The sequence below is a fragment of the Phalangium opilio genome, unplaced genomic scaffold (assembly GCF_054372755.1).
Source record: "Phalangium opilio isolate 3A_F unplaced genomic scaffold, DU_Popi_V2 ptg000045l_1, whole genome shotgun sequence".
NCBI lineage: Eukaryota > Metazoa > Arthropoda > Arachnida > Opiliones > Phalangiidae > Phalangium > Phalangium opilio.
In genome coordinates this window covers 7,882,764-7,909,792 of record NW_028324168.1, presented here as the reverse complement: position 1 = coordinate 7,909,792, position 27,029 = coordinate 7,882,764, and the positions used below count along the sequence as shown (strand labels likewise).

The window sequence follows — 27,029 nt, the reverse complement described above, 5'->3', positions numbered from 1 at the left end:
CATTTTAATTTGCGGTTCTTTTTTTTGCGGTTCATTTTAATTTCCGGTTCATTTTAATTTGCGGTTCATTTTTTTGCGGTTCATTTTAATTTCCGGTTCATTTTAATTTGCGGTTCACTTTAATTTGCGGTTCATTATAATTTGCGGTTCATTTTAATTTGCGGTTCACTTTAAATTGCGGTTCACTTTAATTTGCGGTTCATTCTAATTTGCGGTTCATTTTATTTGCGGTTCACTTTAATTTGCGGTTCATTATAATTTGCGGTTCATTTTATTTGCGGTTCATTCTAATTTGCGGTTCATTTTAATTTGCGGTTCATTCTAATTTGCGGTTCATTTTAATTTGCGTTTCTTTTTAATTTGCGGTTCATTTTATTTGCGGTTCACTTTAATTTGCGGTTCACTTTAATTTGCGGTTCACTTTAATTTGCGGTTCATTATAATTTGCGGTTCATTTTAATTTGCGGTACTTTTACCACTATGCGCCGTCTGCCATGATTAAAGTTAAATAACGGCTTCATTTGAATATAATACAATGTACTCCATAAAAATAGTAAAATAGACAATAGTTATTCGAGTATTATAATCCTATGAAAAACATTAACATGTACAAAAATGGGCCAAGCCTCGCTTCGTGTCCTTTCCTCCGTAAAACGTTCTGAGATCCCATGTAGAGCCAAGTCTGCCTTTTTGTTCTTATTCAATCGCCAATTGAACAATTATGTTATAAATTAAGTCCTTTTCCTAATTAATAACCAATAATCTTTGATTCTATCATTATTATACATCTTTGTTCGTAATGAATTTGGATCGTTTTGAAGACATAAGAAACGTATTATTGGTTGTCATTTTGACAACTCCATACCTTAAGTTACTTAACTTTCAAAAAGGTAACTTTCTTAATATAATACTAGTAAAAGCGTTAGTTATAGCAGAAGGGGATAATAGAAGAAGGATGACACTCTGTATCCTCTTAATTCTTCAGGCATGTAACGTCATTCTTCCCAGGCTCACCCTTTTTCTTTGTTTTCCCTCTCATCAAACTTCTCTGATTTGTAATATTTAAACGTATTTAAATGGTCTTGCGCTAGACGAGGATGCCCCTAGAGAATATACAAAAAAGATAGTACGCTATATCCTAAGCACCAAGCTTTTCAGTGAGTTCAGCAGTTCTGAGCCATCACTTGTGATGGTCTCAGATAAGTCTGTTATTTCATACCACTTCGACAAGCCCTTCAGCGTGCACTTTCCCAGTCGCGCTGTTTGGGAGACTACCCCAGTCCTTGGAACTGGGGGGGGGGAGTCCGTTTGGTTCACGGACGGCTCTAAGACGGACTCTGGAGTTGGTGCCGGGGTCTACTGCCTGACCAAGAAGTTTGGTTTTTACGAGAGCCTTGGCAACTTTGCCAGTGTTTTCCAAGCGGAAATCATGGCCATTTGTCTATGCGCGGATTTCTGCAACAAGAAAAACTACCGCGGACGGACGATTCAGATTTATTCGGATAGTCAGGCCGCTCTCAAAGCGCTAAATCAGTGCCTTGTCGATTCTAGACTGGTTCTCAGCTGTCTGGATCTGCTGGGTTCTTTGGCTGCCCGCAACAAGGTTCAATTGCTGTGGGTGCCAGGGCACTGCGGATACCTGGGCAATGAGAGGGTTGATATGTATGCCAAAAGGGGGCTGAGGCGAAGTTCTTCGGACCTGAGCCTGCGGTTCCCATCCCCCATGGCATCATTCGCCATAGGATTCACTGCCGGATGTCTGCACTTCAACTGCAGCTCTGGCTTGACATGGATGGGCAGAGACAAGCCAAGGAGTTTGTCCCGGGTCCTTCTATCACTAGGGCAAAGGAACTGCTTGCCCTCACCAAAAGCAAAATTAGGCTGGTCACCAGTCTCCTCACTGGACACTGCCGGCTGAATAGACACCTGCACTTATTGGGTATCGTTGATGACCCACTCTGTAGGTTCTGCCGGGAGGTAGAGGAAACCTCCTCCCATATCCTCTGCAGCTGCGACTACCTCGCGGCCATGAGGTTTGAGCATTTTGATATGCATACTATGGAACCTCACCAGTTCTCTACTGTCTCGGCCAATCGGATTCTCCGATTCATCGAGGCGACAGGACTCTTCGCAGTCTAACCAGCTCGGGGCGCACAATATACCCTTGGTATCGGTGCTCGACGCGGCGACGCGTCACCCCCTTCAACAATAACAATAACAATAACAATCCTAATATAAGAATGTAGCATCAGTTACGACCTTTACGTCCTTTCAACAAGAACACACACTATTTCTGTTGAAAAGACGACAGCGCCATCTAGTTTTAAAATAAAGAACTAAAGAACAATTTTATAAAAATTTCGGGATGTTTTAATTTTTCTGTGCTTTATAAAGTGAACCGCAAATTAAAGTGAACCGCAAATTAAAATGAACCGCAAAAAAAGAACCGCAATTTAAAGTGAACCGCAAATTAAAATGAACCGCAAAAAAAGAACCGCAAATTAAAATGAACCGCAAAATAAGAACCGCAATTTAAAGTGAACCGCAAATTAAAATAAACCGCAATTTAAAGTGAACCGCAAATTAAAATGAACCGCAAAAAATAACCTCAAATTAAAGTGAACCGCAAATTAAAATGAACCGCAAAAAAGGAACCGCAAATTAAAGTGAACCGCAAATTAAAGTGAACCGCAAATTAAAATGAACCGCAAATAAAAATGAACCACAAATTAAAATGAACCGCAAATTAAAATGAACCGCAAATTAAAAATAACCGCAAATTAAAATAAACCGCAATTTAAAGTGAACCGCAAATTAAAAATAACCGCAAATTAAAATAAACCGCAAATTAAAATAAACCGCAATTTAAAGTGAACCGCAAATTAAAATGAACCGCAAATTAAAATGAACCGCAAAAAAAGAACCGCAAATTAAAGTGAACCGCAAATTAAAATGAACCGCAAAAAAAGAACCGCAATTTAAAGTGAACCGCAAATTAAAATGAACCGCAAAAAAAGAACCGCAAATTAAAATGAACCGCAAAAAAAGAACCGCAAATTAAAATGAACCGCAAATGAAAAATAACCGCAAATTAAAATAAACCGCAATCTAAAGTGAACCGCAAATTAAAATGAACCGCAAATTAAAAATAACCGCAAATTAAAATAAACCGCAAATTAAAATAAACCGCAATTTAAAGTGAACCGCAAATTAAAATGAACCGCAAATTAAAATGAACCGCAAAAAAAGAACCGCAAATTAAAGTGAACCGCAAATTAAAATGAACCGCAAATTAAAGTGAACCGCAAATTAAAGTGAACCGCAAATTAAAATGAACCGCAAAAAAGAACCGCAAATTAAAATGAACCGCAAAAAAAGAACCGCAAATTGAAATGAACAGCAAAAAAAGAACCGCAAATTAAAGTGAACCGCAAATTAAAATGAACCGCAAAAAAAGAACCGCAAATTAAAATGAACCGCAAATAAAAAAGAACCGCAAATTTCCTTAAGTTTGAAACATCAGGTAAATAGCCTTATTTTAATATAATACCACTTTATTTTTATCTGTCCCTACCCCGATTGATAAAAATATATTTTTAATAAGGCCGATCCGATGTTATCGGACCCTTGCGGACCCATGCGGACCTTTGCGGACCCATGCGCAAAGGTCCGCATGGGTCCGCAAAGGTCCGAAAAAGTCCGCATGTTCAATTGAAAATCAATACCTGCCGAAAAAACCCTATTTTACGCCAAACTTTGGAATTTCGGGCTTCTTCATAGACTCGGAATATGTAGATCAATTAAAAGTTATTTTAATTTTAAATTAACGATGGATTGTGTTTCGGCAGAGTAGATTTAGATTATAAATTGAGATTCAATAAACAATTCATATTAATGTCAATGTTTAGTTAAGTTTTTGATATTTGCCGAAAAGTACCTATTTATTATTTTAAGTGTCGTTGGGGCAAGAGAGGGTACCTTAGTTAGGCTTATTTAGTTTCTGAAATGGATTTGAATGATTAACTTTATTTAATTGCGATTGTTAAGTGTAGTTAAGTGGGGTATTTTTATATTTTACCCCACTCTTTTTTGCCGAAAAGTGCCGAAACGGACACTATTTTATCCCGAATAGCCGAAGGCGGAGCCCATAAGTCATTTAGAATGTTTTAGCAGACGATGCATGGGAGAATATCTACTATTTTAGAATTTGGGGTAATTCGGCAAAAGTTCGGCATAAATAACTTCGGGGTAAAATAGTGTTGCCCAATTGTCACGTGCAGTGGTCTAACATTTCATGAAAAACATTGAAAATTAAGCAATTTTAATTAAATTTTTCAATAATTAATTATTTAGGGATGTTTATGTGTGTTATAAGAGCGTAGATTTTGTAATTATCCGTTGGATAAGGATAAATTACAACTTGTGAGTGGAAAGTGAGCCAAGTCTTAAAGATGGCAGTGTCAATTAGCATTAATAGTGTCGAAGATATTTGGAATATGTTTCCAAATAAATCATCCATATGTTTCAACAAGAAAATGGCAATTACGAGACAAGTAATGTTTTCTTAATACTGTAAGTTTTTTTAAGAATTCACTCAATATCTCAATCAATCACAGGTAGAGATTCTTTTGAATGATTGTACAAAGGAAGAGATTGCATCTCTTACCTTAAATCTATCTCAGGCATTCTTAAATATTGAGCTTAAAAGCCCTTTAAAAAGAACTTTAGCGACGTAAGCGTGCTAGCTATTCTGCCCTAATTTATAGGTTTAATAACTAGCAAATAATTCTCCTTAAACATACATAGGCTGTTAACAACATTGAACTTAACATTAAATAATGAGATTGAGAATATTTTCACAAGTCAGCTTCAATCATCATTAGAGCAAAATTACTCTTTAAATGAACTTCAGCTTAAAACTGATAATTTACTGTCTTGTCTGGATAACTTTAAAGTTGGGCAAAATGCAGTGAAGTCAAACTTTACACCCACTTTTAGTTTCATCTTTAAAAACCTCAGTGAACTTAAAAATCAATTGAAGTAAATCATAACTTACATTATTCAAAACTATACTATTTTTACTCAAGCTAAATCTTTATCTATAGTCCTATACCTAATCCTCAAGAAACAACAATAATATTTAATGTTAGTCAAGCATTGCTTAAAGCTCTGAGTTTAACACTTCAAGAATATGAAAGTTGTACTTGTGAAGAAAAAATGTCACAAGACATTTTAGTCCAACTTTTCCCAATTGTTACTTGGTTTTTGCAATCAGATTGTGTTGTACTGAATTGTAAACTTAGTTCAGGCATAACTTACGTCAATTTGATAAGAAATATAGCTACTGACAAAATAACATCATTAATTGTAAGATTAAATTAATTTAAATTTCCTCAGTAGAATAGTTGTATGATTAACATTGCTGTTACAGGATAGTGAATGTTTTAAGTGTCAGTTGCCACAAAATTTAGAATTAGGTCTTCTATTTGGAAGTAGAAATGTATCACAAGTTAGCCAACTTTGCTTATGGAATGGCCTACTCGTTAGCTTATCTAATGAAGAATTATTAACAGTCACTTCTGACTGTGAATTTGTTGGCCTTAAAATCCATAATAAGCTTAACAGCATAGGTGATTTAAGGTAATTGAATTAGTAACATCATAAGGACATCATCTCTCTAAGGGCCCAAGCGCATCTATTAGCAAAAACATCTAGTTCTGCTAGATGTGACGTAGATTTTGTATAGGGGCTCCTTCCGAATTTTTCGTGAAATTCGCGGGAGAGAAAAATAATTTTCAAAATCAGCCACGACCGACCGATATCCTAAGCCGGTCGTGGTCTAGACGCGAGCTCTGAGATAACGCTCCCAAGCGGTTGGGAATCAAACTAAAACAGGCGGGTAGGCGATAGAGGAAGGACTGAGGGGAAAAAATAAGTAAGAGAATTTCCAGAACCCCCCCCCCCCCAGCTCTCTCAGACACAAGAGGTAAATTCGCGCTTAGTAAAAATCACGAAGAGCTGTCGTGAGAAATCTTTGAAGGAGGGAAAAATGTTCAATGCCGGGTTTCTCTGCAGCGAGTGTGCTCGGCCTCTATACAATTATTATACCACTTGAGATGAGACGGATGGCTGACCAAATCGGACATACATACATTTCAACCGTAACATAGAATCTTGGGCCCTTAGAGAGAGATAATGTCCTTATGGTAACATCATCAAATGAAGTTTAAATCGTAATAATTCAGAAAAATTTTATATAGTAATGAAGAAAGTGCAGTTTTAATATCTTTTTCAAGAACCTTACTTACATGGACTGAAAGAATTTAGTAAGAAATATACATTTTAAGCTAGTTTTATAGGTTTTAGATCGTTTAAGTTAATTTAATTAAAATTAACTTCTATCAGTGACATATTAAAACTACCAATTGTGCCTGATGGTTTAAAATCATATTTTGATGGAGCTAAAAGCCCTTTAATGAAGCAACTACTTAATTATGTTTTTGCTAATTGGGACCATACAGTTGATGTAATTAACTTTGATTCAAAACGATCTATTCATTTCTTAAAGATATACTTAATTCTAGTGTTTAAGACATCATTCTAAAGATATTTTTAAATATGTAGTTGGTTTTCATTCAGTTTGTTTCGGTGATGGTAAGATTAATTAATTAATTTTAATTAGAACCCGACGATTTATTAATGAAGTTTATTTTAGATGATAAATTCTTATTGGATTTAAGCGACCAACTCTTAAACCTTCCATACCATTGCAAAGCAAAATATAAAGCCTTATGTCATTTAGTTGAAGTTCTTGGGGCGGGACCAATTTTAGCTTTAAAACCAAATATTTTAGACGAAATTGATATAGCATTGAGTGAATTAAGTTTAGCTCCTCACTATAGTGAATTTTTTACTGTGATAAGCAAAGCCCATCATTCGGAAGTTGATGTAGAAATTTGGGAAAAAGTTTGGTTAGATGTCATTATTAAGTGTATGTGTTATGGGACTAAAGTCCAAAAATCTTCAACTCAGCAGGTAAGTCCTGGTTTTTTTAAGGGCTGGGCGAGTACTCGTTTAAATTGAGTAACTCGTTCCAGACTTCCATTACGCAATTGTCTTCATTATATATTTTAAAAATCGACCAACTGCCCAGTTGTCATTAGGCCTAATTATTCATATTATACTTTATTTATTAACTAGTAATTAACTAACATCGCTTTTGTTGTAATGTTACTGGGTACTAGAGGCTCAAATATGCGTGAGTTTTAGGCTTAAACTCCCTGCAATTCGCGAGTACTCTAATATACTACGGTTTGGCAAAGGCGAAGATACTTAATAGACCACTTCGGAAATTACATACAGAAAAACCAACGCATTGGCGTCTCTTTATGGCGCATACCCCAAGGGCCATCTTGCCCCTGTGGGTTGGTTTCGCAGTATGTAATATCCAAAATGGTCTATTCTATACCCTAATCCATTTTCTTCTGCCTAAACGCGGTACTCGCCCGGCTCTACTAGTAATTTTCATCGGTGTTCAAACCGAAATCACTAATATAACGTCATTATCATAGTATATTCTACCCAAAATGCTTCAAATAGAACCAAAAGGCTTGCAGTATTTTATTACCGAACTCGTTTCTGATAAATACGAAAATAAGGAACGATCACTTTGCGCCTTGATTGCGTGCATAAAAACGGCAAAGTGTTCGAAAATTAATTTCAATTCATTTGGAATTGATGATAAAAACCAAAATTCCGAATTATGGAAGAATTGTCTGCCGTACAGTTCAATTAAGTTGGCTTTGCGCCACACTGACGATCAAGTTCGGTTAGATGGCCTAAGCATACTTTGCTATAGCCCTAAAACAACTGAACCATTTGAAAAACGTGAATTGGAATTGTTGCAATTCTTTCTTAAGTTTAATCTTAATGTGCAATCGCCGGCTTTCAGGCAAAAAATGGTTTCTTTGTTTAAGAAGGTAATTAATTACCTACAAGGAATGAAGCATATTGAGTTGGTTTAGTTTATCTCACAGTTTCGTGTTGTTTTTATTTAATTGTTCAGATGTTTATCAGGATTAAATTGAATTCCATTATGGAAATACGAAAAATGGATAAAAATGATTCCCAAGCTATTCTTGGGAATAACATTTTAGTCGAATATATTGTAATACACGAGCATATCCATTGACGTAGGTTTAATGCTCGTGTTAACACGATTTACTCATTGTTTCAGAACTTTCTCAAACTCGTTAATGAAACGCTAATTGAAAATTTATGTCCTGAATCTAATTTCGCTCGTCGTTGTACCGCCTTACAACTCCTAGTTCTTTTAAACGAAACTTTCCCAGAGGAAGTTTCAGTTTCGGGTGGTTTGAAGGAACTACCGTTCTCTATTAGCTTGGACAAACATTTCAGTCGGACATTGTGGGATCTACTTCGCGATACATACGAGAACAATAAAGAATCCGTATTAGAGCTGATGAATTCTGTCCCACTGGAAAAACTTGGTTTAGAAAATGAAGAAATATTTCGAGAAATTCTTGAAATGGCTTTAAATCTCGCGTCCAGTTCACGACCTCCTGATTCAGTCACGGCAGCTTACATATTGAGGGTTCTTTCAAAGTCCAATTTGTGTATAAGTTTAGCGTCGAGTATTTGCTCTGTTTCGGCCAAAAACCTCGAAAATGTACCTCACAGTCGAATATTTTCACTGTTGCAAATTCTGTCAATGCGTTTGGAAGAAGAATTAGCCGTTGCTTGTTTGAGTTTATTGAAAGCGGCGTCCAATGGACCGCTTTACGGAGTTATGACTTGTATTCGTGCATTGATGGAAGATATAGACTTATTGTAACTTTTTTCGACATTTTTTCGTCACTATGATAAATTTTAATTATTGTTATTACAGGAATAGTTGCAATCATCCAGCTTGGAATGAATTAGTGCAGAAAATAATCGGGAATTATTTGGAAGCTGGTTTAGTTGTACAACCCGTAGTTTGTAACGCTTCCCCGGAAGGTCACTTACCAATGGACACTGACCCAAATAGCATTGGTTGTTTGCAATCGGCAATTCAACGTGCAATTGGGCGGAGATTTACTACAGCCGTTGTAACAACTGATAAGTCTATCAATGAAACATCTTCGGATGGATTGACAGTAGATCTGGTAAAGACTAAAGCAGTTACCGCGCAGATGTTGCTGCTTTGTAGTTGGAGGGCGCATAAAGAGGTTTCGCTTCTCCTTGGCTTGGTAGCTGAGAAGTGTTCGGTTGCGTCTGAAGGATTGATTCAACCAGAGAAAGTAAATACGGCACTTGAGAATAAGTACGTATCAATTTAAAACCTTTATCTTCCTTCGTCAATTAGTTTTTGAAGATTGGTAAGTACTTTACGAAGCAACTAGCGGAAATCAAACATCGAGGCGCTTTCGAACAAGCTTATGTTGGGTTTACGAAACTCTGCTATCGTTTATGGAGATGCGAAGACCCTGAACTTCACAATTTACCCGAACAGTGGTTGAATGATTTGATAGAAATGATATCCGAAAATCGTAATAAAAATGATACATCAACTGGACCAACGCGACGAAGCGCCGGAGTTCCCTTTATTGTACAGGCATTGTTAGTTAGCGAACCGACTTCCACCAATCGTCGTTGTTTTAAGAAAGCCCTTCCCGCAATTTTAAATTTGACCGAAATAAGATTTGATAATGAGGAACCGATTGAAAACAGTCGAATTCACGCCATGAATGTTTTGCGAGCCTTATACAGAGACGCGCAATTAGGCGAGGATATTATGCCCTTTGTTTCCGATGGTATTAAGTCAGCCATTTTGGGGTTTAAATCGGAAAACTGGGGGATTCGTAACGCGGCTACTTTACTCTTTACTACACTCGTTACGCGAGTGTTTGGGGTTAATCGGTCCAGGAATGAACCGCACAAGAAGAACTGTCTTACTGGGAGAGTGTTCTTTCAAAGATTTCCACAACTCTTTGATTTTCTTTTGTCTGAGCTTAAAATCGCCACTGAAAATTTGTCCATGTTGGATTCGAGCGCGTAAGTTTAGGCCTATATTATTTCCATTGGGGGCGTTTGCCCATCGTCTTTCGTGTATTTTAGGCTTCATCCGATACTTTTGTTACTGTCTCGTCTTTATCCTTCACCAGTTGAAGGCAGCGGTTCGTACGTCAAACTGGCTTTTTTCATACCATTTGTTGAAATATGCGCGACAAAGTCTCCCGTTTGGTGGACGAGAGTTTTGGCCTCTCAAGCTTTAGTGCCGCTATTGCCAGTTGAAGATTATCCGCAATATTTGGAAAAATGTTTCGAAGCTCTGACTTCCATTAAAACTCCGCAAAACGAAATTCACGGAAAACTTTTACAAGTTTTGGCAATACTCAAAGACATTGAAATATTGCCCGAGGCTTTATTGAAAAAGATTGAATGTAGAGTTTCTGATTGGTTGAAGAATTCTTCGTGGCTTATGAGGTATTGTCCCTATTTCTCGCTAATTGCGGGGAAATATTAATTGAAAATTTTCCAGTGAAATTAACGAATGTGAAGCGACGAAATGCGCGTATTTGGAAGCGATTCATTTATTAGCTTGTCATTTTTCACTTCCTAGTTAGTAACTCTTGTTAGTTCGTCGTATTTTCTAAATGAATAGTTAAACAGTTTTCTATTTCTTTAGTGGAAATCGCTGATTTCCTTGTAAACCACGTTTTTCTCAACACAACTTTGGGTACCGGTGGTGCGTGGTTGCTTAGATCAACTCTTAGCATTTTGATAAGAAAGGTCGATAATTTGGATACGGAACAAATACAAAAGTTAATCGTATTCTCGGTACTAATTGATAACTACGAGATGCAAGTTGTCGCCTTGGATTTCTTAACGTGGTTGTTCGACTGCGATAAAGAAATCAGGGAAAGTCGAAGCCTGGATTTTGTGCCTTTCAGCAAAGACTTTAATTGGATTTCTACAACCGAGGACAAACATTCTATTAAGATTGAAATGGAGAAATCGTTAGAATTGCGCCAAACTTTATTGCAATTAGCGGCGGTTGAAGAAATTAGACCATGGTGTTTATCCGATGTTTATTTAGTTTTGAGCAAAATTCCCGTACCTTTTAATTCGGAACTAACTTTGGATTTGCGAATTGAAGAATTGAATCTTATTTTGGAAAAGATTAAGGCCTGCACCTTGTAAGAGTTTGTTTTTAGTATGCCTACATCTACAAAGACGTACATGGAGATGAAAATGAATTTAATTTCTTAGCGACGATGTTGCCGTTTCCATGATATTATACTCCAGTTGCCTTTTATTAGAGATTTACAACAGTTTTCATAGAAATCAGGTCGAGCCATCGAAAGATGTTTGTCGCGTAGTTGAAAGATGGTCGACGTTTATTCTGAATAACTCGTCTCCTGACAATAGCAGTTTGAGACGTTTAGCCGTCACTCAAGCATTGATGACAGTAACTACGATAATGGTGGACACGTCACTAGGTAAATAGACTTAGCAGTGCTGTCTGAAAGGCGACATTATTCTAACACCGTTCATGGTAGGTGCCTATCCTTTAACTCTTTGGGATTCTACTGTAAAATTGCTTCAAGATGATGAACCCGAAATTAGAAACGGAATTGTTAATTTGACAGTTGAATTAGGAAATATATTGAAGAAAGTTTATAAATTTGGTAAAAAAATGCAAATGTGATGGTAATTTCGTGGAGTTTTTAAATCTCTTGTGTTCTATAGATCATCTTGAAGATCCTTATCCCTCTGTACAATCATACGCTATGGGTTCTCTCATCAATTATTTTACAGTGTTATATTGTAAAGATCCTTATTGTTTAAGCCTTTTAATAGCGTGGAGTTTAAGGTGCGAGTTAGATTTAAATAATCCAGATGAACAAAATGACGAGCAGCCTTTTGATAAAGGGGAAATGAACGTATTTTTGGAGGAAATTTCATTAACACGATTGTGTTGTGAAAAAATTGAGGGTTTACTCGAGACAAGCGAAGATATAAGCTTATATCCTCTTTTTAAGTTACCTTGGATACCTTTAGCTTTTAATTTAAACGGAAAGGATTCGAATGTAATAGAGGAATTAATCGAAAATTGTTTGGAAGAATGCCATAATTTAGTCCAAGATCTTTCAAATTGCGATCTTTCACACATTTATTTATGTCATTTAGTTGATGGATTAAGCCTTAAACTTTATCAACGTGTATTGTTAATTAAGGTAATTGCAGGACGTGTGTCCGATTTTAGTTCTTTTATTCCAACTATTATGGTATTGAAACAAAAGTTAAATGAATGGAAGTACCCCAATTCTTTTATTTTTTCTATCGTCGACCTTTTGAATCATGTTGTCAAATGAGATATTTTAAGTTCTTAATTAATTGTCACAATAAAATAATTCTTCAATTAAACCTGACTCTATATTTTATTCTAAATTATTGTGGGGAGAGGACAAAGGGATGTGGGTTAAGAATGATTGAATTGGATTCTTCAAAGTTCAAACTCAAAAACTCTCGAGTCCCATTCCACACTCCCAGAAAAGAAAATGGCGGCCAACGAAGTTCAAAGGTAAGTGTTGGAGGAGGCTGACGTTTAGTAGGAGAAATTTTCACCCCTTTATACATTTCCTTTAAAAGTTATTGAGAAGTTATTAATGATCATCATATGTCGTCAGAATTACTAACAAAAAATAAAAAAATATTTATCTACAAAAGTACAAGATAAAATGGATTTAGTATTTTGAAAACCAGCCACCAATTCAAATTTCGTAATATTTATTTGAATTGTCATATCAACCAATGAAAGAAGTTAGATACATCCGTACATCTGACGTCACACATCCAACGGCGCGCAAAACAAGACTTGTCACATTTGTCGGCTTTTTCGCGGCTAACCGTCGTGCACCCGTGCTTTTAGTTTCTCAATTTCAAACCACAGAGTAAGTATGGAAGTTAATAATAATTTAACGGGTTTTGAATCAGCAATTTTTGATTACAGTATCATTTTAGTTAATGCAAGAGTTTAAGTTGTTTAATTAGAAACCTGGAAAGTTTAGGCCTTGGCTTCCTTATTAGATTATTACAATTGAATTAATGTGGCGGTGGCTTTGGCGCTCGAAATCTTTGTTGTCACCTAAGCCTAATGGATTTTTAAATTTTTGTCCGAAAGTTAATTAAATTTAAAAATTAAGATATTTATATTGTTTAAGATTTAAATTATTTGAAGAATAGTTAATGTTTCTTAAAGTTGAATAGAGTCAAACCAGAGAACGTAAGATTTATAAGTGTGGTTTCATCACTCCTTATAGGAAACTTTCAGATTAAGGATTCAAACATGTCATCGGAGGATTCCGATTTTATTGATGAAGATGGTGGAGGGCCAGCTCCTCCTAAAAAGAAATCAGGCGGGGATGGTGGAGGAAAAAAACGAATGTCAGTAGAACGCATTTACCAGAAGAAATCTCAATTAGAACACATATTAATCCGTCCTGACACTTACATTGGCTCAGTTGAGTTTGTAACTCAGGTAAGCCATATATTATTATTTGGGTCCCTTTTAACGTCCCTTTTAATTAATTAATTATTAATCATTAATTAGTCCATGTGGGTTTATGATGGAGAGGAAGAAGGGATGGTAAACCGGGAAATTACTTTTGTCCCGGGTTTATACAAAATTTTTGATGAAATATTAGTTAATGCCGCTGATAACAAAGTCAGGGACAAGAAAATGGATTGCATAAAAGTTACTATTGACCCGTGAGTCTTAATTAATTAATTACGTTTTTTCGGGGGGAAATTGTACGTAATTAATTTGGAAATTATATTAGCGAACATAATATGATAAAAATATGGAACAATGGGCAAGGTATCCCAGTTGTAGAACATAAAGATGAGAAGATGTATGTTCCAACGTTGATTTTTGGACATTTATTAACATCGTCAAATTATAATGATGAGGAACAGAAAGTGACAGGCAAGATATTGGGGGTTTTTTTTTTTTTTGTTAAAGGGAGGGTGAAGTAGAAAATCAAGTGATTTTTTATCGATTCTTCTACTAATTATAAGTCCAGTCTGCATAGTGAAACATTCAGGAAATACCAACTCCGAATGATTTTAAAATTATTTCAAATTTGGTTCAGATTTTAAGGATAATTTGAAATAAGGACTGCCGACCAATCACGTAACGCCCTGCCTTTTTGTTAACAAAATTCTCGTGGCACGTTCCATGTCTCGCGCCACGATTATCACGTCGCGCGCGAATTTTATCAAATCTCGTGATAAATTTCATTCAACACGGAACGTGCCACGAGAATTTTGTTAATAAAAAGGCAGGGCGTTACGCGATTGGTCGGAGGACCTTGTTTAAAATTATCCATAAAACCTGAACCTAATTTGAATTTTAAAATCATTCGGAGACTGTATTGTATTTCCTGAATGTTTCACTATGCAGACTGGTCTTATAATTAGTAGAAGAATCGATAAAAAAAAATCACTTGATTTTCTACTTCACCCTCCCTTTAATGAGCTGAAATGCTAATTTTTATAATTGACCTTTTGTGCAGGGGGTAGAAATGGGTATGGTGCAAAATTGTGCAATGTTTTCAGCACAAAATTCATAGTTGAAACTGCAACAAAACAGAACAAAAAATGTTTCAAACAAGTACGCAAGATTAATTTAATTTAATTTAATTTTTTCCTGACAAATTATTGGAATTAGTTAAATTAAATTAAATTAATATAATACGCTTCTTAGGTTTGGACTGATAATATGAGTAAAAAAACCGAACCCAGGATAGATTACCATACCGGTGATGATTATACATGCATTACCTTCTACCCTGACTTAAATCGTTTTAAAATGAAGGAATTGGATAAAGATATAGTGGCTTTAATGTCCAAAAGAGCCTATGATATTGCCGGTACCACAAAGGGTGTCAGAGTTTATTTAAACTCCAAGAAATTGCCGGTTCGTTAAATTTAAAGCCCGGGTTAACCTTTAATCAGGTGGTATTAATTGGGTGGTCAAACTGTTGTTCAGATTCGCGGCTTCAAAGAGTATGTTGAGGAATATTTGAAAGGAAAAGAGGATGAAACTGGAAATCCTTTGAAATGTGTTTACGAAGCTGCCGGTGAAAGATGGGAAGTTGCTCTGTCCCTCAGTATTGATAAGGGCTTTCAGCAAGTCAGTTTTGTCAACAGTATCGCGACATTTAAGGGTGGACGTCATGTAGATTACATTAATGATCAAATTGTATCCAAAATTACCGAGCAAGTGAAAAAGAAGAACAAAGGCGGAGTTCAAGTTAAACCTTTCCAAGTCAGTTCAGTTATCAAGTGAAAATCATCGTATATTTCGCAATACGATGTCATTGAATGAAATGTATTTGTTACTTAGATTAAAAGCCATATTTGGTTATTTGTCAATTGTCAAATTGTCAACCCAACATTTGACAGTCAAACAAAAGAAAACATGACACTTCAAGCCAAATCATTTGGTTCAAAATGCGCTCTTTCTGATAAATTCATTGGTCTCGTTCTCAAATCCGGAGTTGTTGAATCCGTTTTAAATTGGGTCAAATTCAAGACCGAGACGCAATTGAATAAAAAGTGTAGCGCCAATAAAATCAATAAATTGAAAGGAATTCCTAAGTTGGAAGATGCAAATGACGCCGGAACTAAAAACTCCATTGATTGTACTCTTATCTTGACTGAAGGAGATTCGGCTAAAACTTTAGCCGTATCTGGACTAGGTGTAGTTGGACGTGATAAGTACGGTGTCTTTCCATTGAGAGGAAAGATGTTAAATGTTCGGGAAGCGACTCAAAAACAGGCATGCACAATTCTTTGATATGCCTAGAATAGGTCTATTAATATTTGGTTCACGGTTAGATTTTGGACAATGCTGAAATAAACAACATCATCAAAATCATGGGACTTCAATACAAGAAGAGATACGAAACTGTGGATGATCTGAAGAAACTTCGTTATGGCAAACTGATGATCATGACTGATCAGGATCAAGACGGATCCCATATTAAGGGCCTTTTGATCAACTTCATTCACCATAATTGGCCCAGTCTATTAAAACTGCCGTTTTTGGAAGAATTCATCACTCCCATTGTGAAAGCCTTCAAAGGCAACAATGAACTGAAATTTTACAGTATGCCCGAGTTTGAGGAATGGAAAACGCAAACTGCTGACTGGAATAAGTGGAGAATAAAGTACTACAAAGGTTTGGGAACGTCAACTGCCAAGGAAGCCAGAGAATACTTTGCTGATATGGTTCGACATCGAATCAAGTTTAGGTACAAGGGAACTGAAGATGATAATGCCATTCAACTTGTAAGTTGTTAATTAATAAGATAATTATCATATTAGCTTAGTGTTAATTTAATATTTTTATTTTTTAGGCCTTCAGTAAGAAAATGATTGAGCAACGTAAAGATTGGCTGTCAAATGGAATGCAGGAACGTAAACAACGTAGAGAGCTTGGTCTACCTGAAGTAATTAATGAATTCACGCCTTAATCGTAAAATTAAATTAATTAATCTCTTTTGGGTTCAATTTTAGATGTATGTCTATGGAAAAAACACAACAGCAATCACTTACAGTGATTTTGTCAATAAGGAATTGATTCTCTTCAGTAATACTGATAATGAAAGATCTATCCCTTCCATGGTTGACGGTAAGATAACAATGATTTAATGTTAATTTTTCCTTAATTGCGATTTTTAAAATTAAAATTAATTCCAGGATTAAAACCGGGTCAAAGAAAAGTCATTTTCACTTGCATCAAGCGAAAAGACAAGAAAGAAGTTAAAGTCGCCCAATTAGCCGGTTCAGTAGCTGAACACTCCGCTTACCATCATGGTGAAGTAAGTTCGTAAAGTATTTTAATTAGTTTAATCTTAATTTATTTCATTTGTTTTTAGCAATCATTAATGAGCACAATCATCAATTTGGCACAAAACTTTGTGGGCAGTCATAACATTAACTTGTTGATGCCCATTGGTCAATTTGGTACGAGGTTACAAGGTGGCAAAGACGCTGCCAGTCCCCGTTATATCTTCACGAAATTGAGTCCATTGGCCAAACACATTATCTCCCATTTGGATCAACCGCTTTTAAATCATCTTAGAGATGATAATCAAGTTATTGAACCTGAATATTACGTTCCCATCATTCCAATGGTTCTAGTAAATGGTGCTGAAGGAATTGGAACGGGATGGAGCACTAAAATCCCTAATTACAATCCGAGAGAAGTGGTTGATAATATTCGAAGAATGCTTAATGGAGATGAACCCAGACCAATGGTAACATTTACAAAGTACTTGTTGCGATGTTGGCATCGTTGTCTTAATTGGAAAGTTAATTATTTACCATGCAGAAACCTTGGTATAAGAACTTCAGGGGTACAATTGACTGCATTGATTCTTCGCATTTCATAACCAGTGGGGAAGCCGCCATTTTAGGCCCTGGAAAAATTGAAATTACGGAATTACCGGTTAAAACGTGGACACAAGCTTATAAAGAAAGTGTTTTAGAGGCCATGGTTCACGGAGGGGAGAAAACACCATCCCAAATCACGGATTATAAAGAATATACCACGGATACTACAGTTCGTTTTGTCGTTTCTATGCCTGAGAATAATTTAAGCCAGTTTGAAGAAAAAGGATTGCACAAAGTCTTCAAGCTTCAAACTCCAATTACCATTAATTCCATGGTAAGTTTTGGGTTTTCGTTCATTTCTGTTGGTTTGTTTAAGTCTTTCTTTCTTTCTTTCTCAGGTTTTGTTTGATTCAAATGGAGTTCTAAAACGCTATGAAAGCCCTGAAGAGATTCTGCAAGAGTTTTACACTTTACGGTTGGATTTTTATGGCAGAAGGAAAGCCTACTTAGAAGGAATGCTTGAAGCTGAAGCTCGTAAACTTACAAACCAGGCAAGATTCATTTTAGAAAAAATCGACGGGACCATCATTCTCGAAGATAGGAAAAAGAAGACCATTATTGATAAGTTGATTGAAAGAAATTATGATTCGGATCCTGTTAAAGCTTGGAAAGAAAGTCAAATTGCGAAACTGGTAAGTGTACCCTTGGCCAACTACCAAGTGGGATTTTTAACTTCTTTTGAAGTTTTAATTGAAGTAATCTAATAATATTCAGGGGTGTGCGAGTACTCGACTCGATACTCGATAACAACACATTGAGATACTCGAGAAAGATTCGAGTAGCTTTTTAACATCTTAAATACTCACAAATACTCGAATCCGAGGCTTATAACTATAGCAGACGATGAGTTCATGATCATTTATTTTGAAAATCAGCCGTTCAATGTTTAATTGATCACGAACAATCTTTTTGAACTAGTTAGATATTAGATAATTGAACATCTTCGTTCGTTATTTTCAAGAAATTTACAAAATTGCTACTCGACAAATCAATATTTGAGACTCGATAATTACTCGAAAGAACCAAAATTTGACCTATCTAAATACTCAATACTCGAAAGTATTTTTTGAGACTCGGCTCGATACTCGATAAGAAATTAGTTTTGATACTCGGACTCGGCTCGAAACCGAAAAAAACGGGACTCGCACACCACTGATAATATTCCATTAATTAATGATAAGTTTAATAATGTTTCTTTAAATTTAATTTACCAATTTTTTTGTTCAATTACGAAGGATCAGGATGAGGTGATTACTTATATAATGTTTAAGCATGTTTTTGTTTTTCACACGCATAAAGTGTAATAGCATGAATTATTTCGGTTTTGCCGGTGCCGGCTTTCGCGTTGCGTTGCATTTCTTTCAATCATAATAAATGGAACGTCCTAAGAAATATAATTTTTAAATTAGGGCCAAGACGCGATTGAGAAATCAACCGACAGTGATAATGAAAGTGACTCTGATTCAGAATCGGGTGTTGTCGGTGGTAAAGATTACGATTATCTCTTGCAAATGACCCTTTTGAGTCTCAGTAGAGAAATGAAGGAGAAACTTTTGAGACAAAAAGGCGATAAAGTATGTTGTTAATGTCATACGCGACTTATTCTATTGACAGGGTTCGTACACGACCTGGAAAAGTCAGGGAAATTTAAAATGGGCCTAAAAGGTCAGGGAAAAGTCAAGGAAATTTAAAATGGGCCTAAAAGGTCAGGGAAAAGTCAGGGAAATTTAAAATGGACCTAAAAGGTCAGGGAAAAGTCAGGGAAATTTAAAATGGGCCTAAAAGGTCAGGGAAAAGTCAGGGAAATTTAAAATGGGCCTAAAAGGTCAGGGAAAAGTCAGGGAAATTTAAAATGGGCCTAAAAGTCAGGGAAATTTAAAATGGGCCTAAAAGTCAGGGAAATTTAAAATGGACCTAAAAAGTCAGGGAAATTTAAAATGGACCTAAAAAGTCAGGGAAATTTAAAATGGACCTAAAAAGTCAGGGAAATTTAAAATGGACCTAAAAAGTCAGGGAAATTTAAAATGGACCTAAAAAGTCAGGGAAATTTAAAATAGACCTAAAAAGTCAGGGAATTGTCAGGCAAAAATATATTGGAGGGAAATTTGAAGTCTGGACAAAAATATCAGGGTGATCAGAAAATGTGTTGTCTGAGATTTGACCAGAGCCAAAAATTCGCGGAGCTCGCTTCGCTCGCTCCGGTTATTTATGATTAGCATAAGTTAAATTTAACCGAATTAATTGGCTAATTATTATAACAAGAACTCATGTAAAAATGATTCGAGTGAATTTAGATTCGTTTTCATATATGTTGGCCATGTACGTTATTGCAAATGGGTCAGGGAAATTTATGGAATTTAGTCAGGGAAAACCTGGAAAAGTCAGGGAATTTCATTCCGAAAATTTTGTACGAACCCTGATTGACATTTTTGCCAAAAGTTAAAAAATATTTTTCGCGCTCTTTATGTAGCTTGTAGAACTTGAAGCACTTAGAAAAAAATCACCGTCAGATCTGTGGAAAGATGATTTAGAACTTTTTATGGAAGAATTAGATAAAACTGAAGCCCAAGAGAGATTAGATGATAAAGTTGGAATGAAGGGATCCGATAAGATGGGTAAAGGAAAGAAAGCTATGAATGTAAAAGATACTTTACCCTCGGCACATGGACAAAGGGTAGCCCCATTTATCGATGCCGAAATGAGGAAGAAAGTTGAAAAGAACATCGAAGTCAAGAAAAAGAAGAAAACCGTAAGAGTTTTTTCAACTTAATCCCCTAATGCAGGCTTCGTACACGACCTGGAAAACCTGGAAAAGTCAGGGAAGTTGAAAATGGATGGGCCTAAAATGTCAGGGAAAAGTCAGGGAAATTGAAAATGGGCCTAAAATGTCAGGGAAGTTGAAAATGGGCCTAAAATGTCAGGGAAAAGTCAGGGAAGTTGAAAATGGGCCTAAAATGTCAGGGAAATTAAAAATGGACCTTAAAATGTCAGGGAAATTAAAAATGGACCTTAAATGTCAGGGAGACATTTATTGGAGGGAAATTTAAAGTCTGGATAACAGTAGGGTGACCTTCTGAGACTTGAGCAGAGCACCAAATTTGCGGACCTCGCTTCGCTCGCTCTCGTTATTTACAACAATAATTCGTGCAAAAATGACTCTAGTGAATTTAGATTGGTTTTCACATATGTTCGCCATGTACATTATTGAAAATGGTCAGGGAAATTTGTGGAATTTTGTCAGGGAAAACCTGGAAAAGTCAGGGAATTTCATTTCATTCCAAAAATTTTCTACGAACCCTGTAATGTTACTTATTTATTTGTTAACATTTTTAGGCTGGTATTAAAACTGAAAATGGTGAAGACGAAGAGAGCGACACTCCTTTACCATTGGCGGAAAGAATTGGCACCTCTCCTGCTGAAATTGAAAAGAAGGCGGCTGGTGGTGCCAAAAAGGGTCTAAAACAGTCGAAAATAAATTTTAAAAAGGATGTTGTTAAGAAAGAACCCGGGAAGAAGAAAAGTCCGCCTAAAAAGAAAAGGAATGAATGGTCTGGGTCTGACGAATCGGGTAGTGACAATAACATTGACATTTCATACGCATCTGATCGACCAATCTCAACACCACCGCCACCGAGACGCGCGGCTCAAGTTAATAAAAGGTATACTTACAGTGATTCCGATGAAGAGGATATGGAGGATCTTATTCCTCGAAAGTCGTAAGTATTTAGTAACCTTTTAATTAATTTAATTTATAATTAAACCGTACTGTCTTTTATCGCTAGTCCAAGTCCACCTCCTAAGCCTAAACCAAAGGCAAAAGCAATACCGACCTTAGATAGCGATGAAGAGGAGGAAGCAGCCCCTAAAAAAAATAACAACGTCAATGGTGGTACGTTTGTCTTTAATTTATTAATTAATTAGGTAATTAAAGGGAGGGTGAAGTAGAAAATCAAGTGATTTTTTATCGATTCTTCTACTAATTATAAGACCAGTCTGGATAGTGAAACATTCAGGAAATACCAACTCCGAATGATTTTAAAATTCAAATTAGGTTCAGATTTTAAGGATAATTTTAAACAAGGACCTCCGTTCAATCGCGTAACGCCCTGCCTTTTTATTAATAAAATTCTCGTGGCATGTTCCATGTTGAATGAAATTTATCACGAGATTTGATAAAATTCGCGCGCGACGTGATAATCGTGGCGCGAGACATGGAGCATGCGTGCCACGAGAATTTTGTTAACAAAAAGGCAGGGCGTTACGCGATTGGTCGGAAGTCCTTGTTTAAAATTATCCTTAAAATCGGAACCTAATTTGAAATAATTTTAAAATCATTCGGAGCTGGTATTTCCTGAATGTTTCACTATATGCAGACTGGTCTTAAAATTGGTAGAAGAATCGATAAAAAATCACTTGATTTTCTACTTCACTCTCCCTTTAAGGGGGCTTTAATTAGGTGAGATTAAGGTTCTCAAATTTTATCTCAGCTGTTACAGAGGTATTTCCTGTGACAGTATCTTCTGACAGTGATAGTTACTCTGGTAATAGAAAGCTTAAAGGAACCGGAAATACTATTCCAAATCCTCCTGATACTAGTAATTAAAGTTACTTAGTTTAAAATAAATTGTTTTTGCGTGTGGTTGAACATGGTTTTTTTGCTGCACACATCGTTTTAAGTTCAATATAACTGCAGGGTTCATACAAACCTGGAAAACCTGGAAAAATCAGGGAAATAAATAGTTGACGAAAAACTCAGGGAAATTTCGAAATTTTAGTAAAATTCAGGGAAATCAGGGAAATTTGCGTCAAGCAGGGGCCGAGTAATTAAGCAAAATGTTCGTGAACATCCCCTCCATAGGATTAACATTACACTAAACTTTGGAGGCTCATAACTCTGGTTATATTAGAGATACGGGGATGTCCTTTGAGTATGTTATAGTCCAATTTATCCCCCATCCAACCATACTAAAAGCTTAGGGCTACGTCAAACAAGGGCCGAGTAATTAAGCAAAATGTTCGTGAACATCCCCTCCATAGGATTAACATTACACTATACTTTGGAGGCTTATAACTCTGGTTCTACTAGAGATACGGGGATGTCCTTTGAGTATGTTATAGTCCTATTTGCCCCCCCCCCTGCTACGGGAAAAACCTGGAAAACTAAGGGAAGTATATAGGGAAAAACCTGGAAATCTCAGGGAAATTTGTTTTCCAAAAGTTGTATGAACCCTGTAACTGTGTTATTCACGTTTTTAAGCATGTATTTGGGTTTTCAGAATTGTTTATTCCCCTTTTTTTCTTTGACCCTATGGGTTTTTATCTTCTATAATAAGTACTTAACGGCATTTAATGATTATAGACGCGTTGTTCGATTCGTTATTGGTTGATAAATCTGATGAGAAAGAAAATACAGTCGTCATTGAAGATTCCCCAGTTAAGCCCAAAGCTAAAGCAGCAGCTCCTAAAGTTATCAGTGATAGTGACGATGACATTGTATCTCCTTCATCTCCACCACCTGCTAAGAAAAGTGTTAAAAACGCCAAGAGAGCTCGAAATTTTAGCGATGACGGTTCATCAGAGGAGGATTTTGTTCCTAAGAAAGCGGCGCCTGCACCTTCCAAAAAACGCGCCGCGCCAAAGAAAACAGCCGCTGCTACTAAACCTAATAAAAAAGCTGTAAGATTATCAGGGGTGTGCGAGTGCTCGTTAAGTTCGAGTACTCAGTTCGAGTATCGAGCCGAGTACTCGATAACAACACATTGAGATCAGGCTGGGAAATAGCACACGTCCTCTGGTCCAAAACCAGTTTATTAATTGCTTGGACTAGTTTTTTAATTCAAGAAGTGGGGGTTACTGGTCCTCGGGACCAGTTTATTAATTGCAAATCTATTGGAGAGCAAAGGCTGGGACCAGTCCGGAGACCAGTTAATTATTTCAGACACTAGGGGGTCACTGGTCCAAAGGACTAGTTTAAAAAATATCCTTATTTCCCAGCCTGATTGAGATACTCGAAAAAGATTCGAGTAGCTTTTTAACATCTTAAATACTCGACAAATACTCGAATACGAGGCTTATAACTATAGCAGACGATGAGTTCATGATCATTTATTTTGAAAATCACCTGTTCAATGTTTAATTGATCACTAACAATCTTTTTGAACTAGTTAGATATTAGATAATTGAACATCTTCGTTCGTTATTTTCAAGAAATTTACAAAATTGCTACTCGACAAGTCAATATTTGAGACTCGATAATTACTCGAAAGAACCAAAATTTGACCCATCTAAATACTCGATACTCGAAAGTATTTTTGATACTCGGCTCGATACTCGATAAGAAATTAGTTTTGATACTCGGACTCGGCTCGAAACTGAAAAAACCGTACGGGACTCGCACACCACTGAAGATTATCTTGCGTTTATTACGAACGAACGAACGAATTAATCTTTTAATGTTAATAGGCGAAGAAAGTCGAATCATCTGATGACGAAGTTGTTGACTTTGATGATAATGACGAACCATCTAAAAAACCTCAGTTTGATGCTCCACCTCGAGCTAGACAAGCCAGAGCTAAGGCTCCTATCAAATACTCATTTGATGATGATGAATCTAGCGGGGAAGAGTTTTAAAGGGTGGACGACTGCCGAGAAATAATTTATTTATTTTCGGTGTTTTATAGTTAGAATAAAATAAAATTTTACCAGAAAAAAAAACTTAAAACCTTTGTTTTCATTGTTTATAACACTGTTCTGTATATAATTTGACGAAGAAAACTTTGGGGGGGAAACACTCCCTCCCCCACCCCATCCCCCAAATACAATTCTTTTATTAAAGTGCGATGTTGTTCTTTTATTTTTAATTGTAATTTTTAAAGAAACTATTTGGTTCTGTCGTTTCAAATACCCGCAACTGTTTTTATATTAAAATGATAATAAACAATGACCAGTTTTATACGTAAAACGTGATGATTTATTTATTCGTTTCTAATCCGCAGTTACTTATGCAAGCCTTTATCGTAAGTGAATCATTAATTATTTCTAATTTAGTTATTTTGTTTTCAGTGAATTTTTTTAGCGTAACATCGACGAATTTTAACCGTTTCGTTACTAATTTTTCCCAAGATCGTCCCATAAAATCATAATCATTATCGGCAGAGTTACACGATTGGATTAGAGTTTGTTTTGTAGCGACAATTAATGGTTTATAAGTGTTTATCACTTGTTGAGTGGCTTTGGATAATTTAGCGTAATAATCGTAGAATTTTTTAGAGGGGTCCGAGTATGTCATTCTGTCTGACCAATAATATGCCGAGATGCTGTCAATCAGGATTAAACTAATTAATGTCCCTTGTGAACTTAATATTTCATCTAATCCGTGTAATATAATGATTAGTTCATCCATACATCTACAATTTATCACGTTTACTCTGCTAAGGCAAGATTTAAGGAAGGTTACAGTTTCATCGGTGGATAAAGAATGGTTTTTAGTGTGGCTTATTGCCGATGATAATCGATTTTCTAATATCGTCATCAAACGAGTAACCGAAAATTTTTGGTCTGCATCGATAAAAAGTACGCCAATTTCAAGACCATTTAACTCAATTCCTTTCCAAGAAGGTGGAAGAACGGATTTGGCGCATAAATGATACAGAAACTCTGTTTTTCCGCTATTTGCATCTCCGAGAACTTCAATGACTTCTCCCGGATTTGATTTACCCAATATATCTGTATCCAATGATTCAATCGTCTTTTGAGCGGTAAGTCTTGATAATAGCTACAAAATTACATATAAATTTAATTTTAAATTCGATTTAATTCTGTGTTAACTCACTTCAGTTCCAGTTTCACTGTTCAAATTTACCGCCATTTTTAAATCGACACGCTGACACCCGAAACGGCGGCAAACTTGTGTCACGTGATTGGGTAGATGGCGTGTCTGAAGCTGCCAGCTTCTTTGTTCTCGCGCACATGGTAAAGTTAGCGCCAATTTTCGGCGGAGATTTTTCACGTTTTTTTTTTTTTGACAATTTAAAGGTAATTACGCTATTCTGGTTTATTTTAATGAATTATTTAGCAAAAATTATGGAAAAATATAACATAATTAAACCCTATAACCTAGGTTTTTAAAGATGGTTCATTATCGTGAAAATCTCATCAGCCTCACTGGTTGCCACCATATTATAATTAGCTGCGATAAGACAATGGACTCGATTATGGAACGTACTCGTTACATTACTGACCTTACAACGAGGATGAGTCATACTTACTTTACAACGAGGACGAGTCAAGGCGTAACATAATTATCAAATTGGATATCGGCTGTATTAGGTTCGTTTTAAATTTTAGATTATTAATAAAAATAATTAGAAGAATGTAAGTAAATTAGAAACTAGGCAATCTCGAAGGGAAAATATTCATATTCTGAACTCGATATTGTGTTGAAGCTTTTGCATTCATAAACACGGATGACTTTATTACCATTCAACATGAGTTTAAAAATTGGTGTGAAAGTTCAAGGTTGTTTAGATTCTTATCATGATTACAGCGGGAGGGAAGCCCCAAACTCTAAGCCTAAGCCTAAGCCTATAAAGTTAAATTATTTTAAATTAAGAACATCAAAGTTCAATCGCGGTGGCCTCTGCAAATAGTTTTAATGGTGGTGTAATTAATTATCTATAGACCACCTAATCATTTTTAAGGCGCAAAAATTGTTCGGGAACTGGGGAACTTTACTTATAAAAGGAACTGAAAATAATTCAAAATTAAAAAAAAAAAACGGACCTTAGTTTAAAACATGTTTTTTTTTTCTCTCTTCTCTCTTTATAATAATAATATACGGAAAACGGAATAACATGACAGCACGAAATTTCGTGCCGTGTTATTTTCCATTATTAATATATGCGTGCGGTATTTTGAACGTCCCCCCCCCGTTTTTGCCCCCTTAACTTAACAATCTCCTATTCTCTCTCGGTAAACGATGTGTGTATACGCTCAATTATAGCAATTAGCCTTTAGCAAACTTTAGAGGCAGACTGGCTTCGTATAACCACAATGCATGCTCGTGTGTGAGCTTGAGTTTGGAAAAATAAATATAAATTAGCCGCTAAAATATAATGATGAAAATTAAGAAATATTGTTGCAGTCATGTTTTGGGAAATTTTCAAATGTAAAGTTAGTTATATATATTGGCAAGAGGTGGGTTGTTTTAATTTGCACATTACATTACCGATAACCGGGGTGCAAGGTTTGTTGGGGGTGCATAACCATACTAAAAACTTGGGGATCGAGTAAACAGGGGCCAAGTAATTAAGCAAAATGTTCATAACCATACCCTCCATAGGAATAGCATTAGACCCAACTTTGGAGGCTCATAACTCTGGTTCTACTAGAGATCCGGGGATGTCCTTTGAATATGTTATAGTCCAATTTGCCCCCCATCCAACCACACTAAAAACTTGGGGATCGAGTAAACAGGTGAGAAGTAATTAAGCAAAATGTTCATAACCATACCCTCCATAGGAATAGCATTAGACCCAACTTTGGAGGCTCATAACTCTGGT

General features: G+C 36.1%; 3 protein-coding genes across 5 annotated transcripts; 2 read left to right on the top strand and 1 right to left on the bottom strand.

The window, feature by feature from the left end:
- Positions 1-4,229: 4,229 nt before the first annotated feature.
- THADA (Thyroid adenoma-associated protein homolog) lies at positions 4,230-12,432 on the top strand. The gene is made up of 20 exons (XM_089838263.1): positions 4,230-4,553; positions 4,617-4,732; positions 4,807-5,040; positions 5,106-5,367; positions 5,432-5,640; positions 6,261-6,326; positions 6,406-6,526; positions 6,585-6,654; positions 6,716-7,035; positions 7,572-7,979; positions 8,066-8,167; positions 8,237-8,850; positions 8,909-9,302; positions 9,368-10,056; positions 10,120-10,488; positions 10,544-10,623; positions 10,691-11,201; positions 11,275-11,504; positions 11,565-11,693; positions 11,755-12,432. Exons 1-20 carry the CDS (start codon positions 4,452-4,454, stop codon positions 12,378-12,380), a joined length of 5,652 nt encoding a protein of 1,883 aa, XP_089694389.1. The 5' UTR covers positions 4,230-4,451; the 3' UTR covers positions 12,381-12,432.
- Positions 12,433-12,790: 358 nt separating this feature from the next.
- On the top strand, positions 12,791-24,430 carry Top2 (DNA topoisomerase 2). Of its 3 annotated transcripts, XM_089838265.1 has the most exons (23): positions 12,791-12,959; positions 13,329-13,546; positions 13,619-13,776; positions 13,848-13,993; positions 14,583-14,680; positions 14,774-14,986; positions 15,059-15,337; positions 15,416-15,850; positions 15,910-16,362; positions 16,431-16,523; positions 16,591-16,705; positions 16,774-16,895; positions 16,953-17,333; positions 17,408-17,743; positions 17,808-18,101; positions 18,705-18,716; positions 18,879-19,043; positions 19,940-20,218; positions 20,803-21,185; positions 21,252-21,358; positions 21,957-22,064; positions 22,829-23,145; positions 23,932-24,430. In XM_089838265.1, exons 2-23 carry the CDS (start codon positions 13,355-13,357, stop codon positions 24,097-24,099), a joined length of 4,854 nt encoding a protein of 1,617 aa, XP_089694391.1. In that variant the 5' UTR covers positions 12,791-12,959; positions 13,329-13,354; the 3' UTR covers positions 24,100-24,430. The 3 variants fall into 3 exon arrangements, with proteins under 3 accessions (XP_089694391.1, XP_089694392.1, XP_089694393.1); XM_089838266.1 differs by lacking the exon at positions 18,705-18,716 and having other exon boundaries at positions 12,792-12,959; XM_089838267.1 differs by lacking the exon at positions 21,957-22,064 and having other exon boundaries at positions 12,794-12,959.
- On the bottom strand, positions 24,417-25,459 carry LOC149677238 (DNA repair protein XRCC2-like). Its single transcript, XM_089838268.1, has 2 exons — positions 25,301-25,459; positions 24,417-25,243 (listed from the first exon to the last, which is right to left on the bottom strand). Exons 1-2 carry the CDS (start codon positions 25,334-25,336, stop codon positions 24,440-24,442), a joined length of 840 nt encoding a protein of 279 aa, XP_089694394.1. The 5' UTR covers positions 25,337-25,459; the 3' UTR covers positions 24,417-24,439.
- Positions 25,460-27,029: the final 1,570 nt, after the last annotated feature.

Bases quoted from the DNA above. Each gene is read 5' to 3' on its own strand.
- THADA (XM_089838263.1), top strand. From the start codon at position 4,452: ATGGCAGTGTCAATTAGCATTAATAGTGTCGAAGATATTTGGAATATG. The intron at 5,368-5,431 runs GTAAGATTAAAT...TTGCTGTTACAG, and splicing joins ACAAAATAACATCATTAATT to GATAGTGAATGTTTTAAGTG. The intron at 9,303-9,367 runs GTAAATACGGCA...TTCGTCAATTAG, and splicing joins GATTGATTCAACCAGAGAAA to TTTTTGAAGATTGGTAAGTA.
- Top2 (XM_089838265.1), top strand. From the start codon at position 13,355: ATGTCATCGGAGGATTCCGATTTTATTGATGAAGATGGTGGAGGGCCA. The intron at 16,524-16,590 runs GTAATTAATGAA...GTTCAATTTTAG, and splicing joins GAGAGCTTGGTCTACCTGAA to ATGTATGTCTATGGAAAAAA. The intron at 21,359-21,956 runs GTACGTTTGTCT...ATTTTATCTCAG, and splicing joins AAATAACAACGTCAATGGTG to CTGTTACAGAGGTATTTCCT.
- LOC149677238 (XM_089838268.1), bottom strand. From the start codon at position 25,336: ATGGCGGTAAATTTGAACAGTGAAACTGGAACTGAA. The intron at 25,244-25,300 runs GTGAGTTAACAC...GTAATTTTGTAG, and splicing joins ACAGTGAAACTGGAACTGAA to CTATTATCAAGACTTACCGC.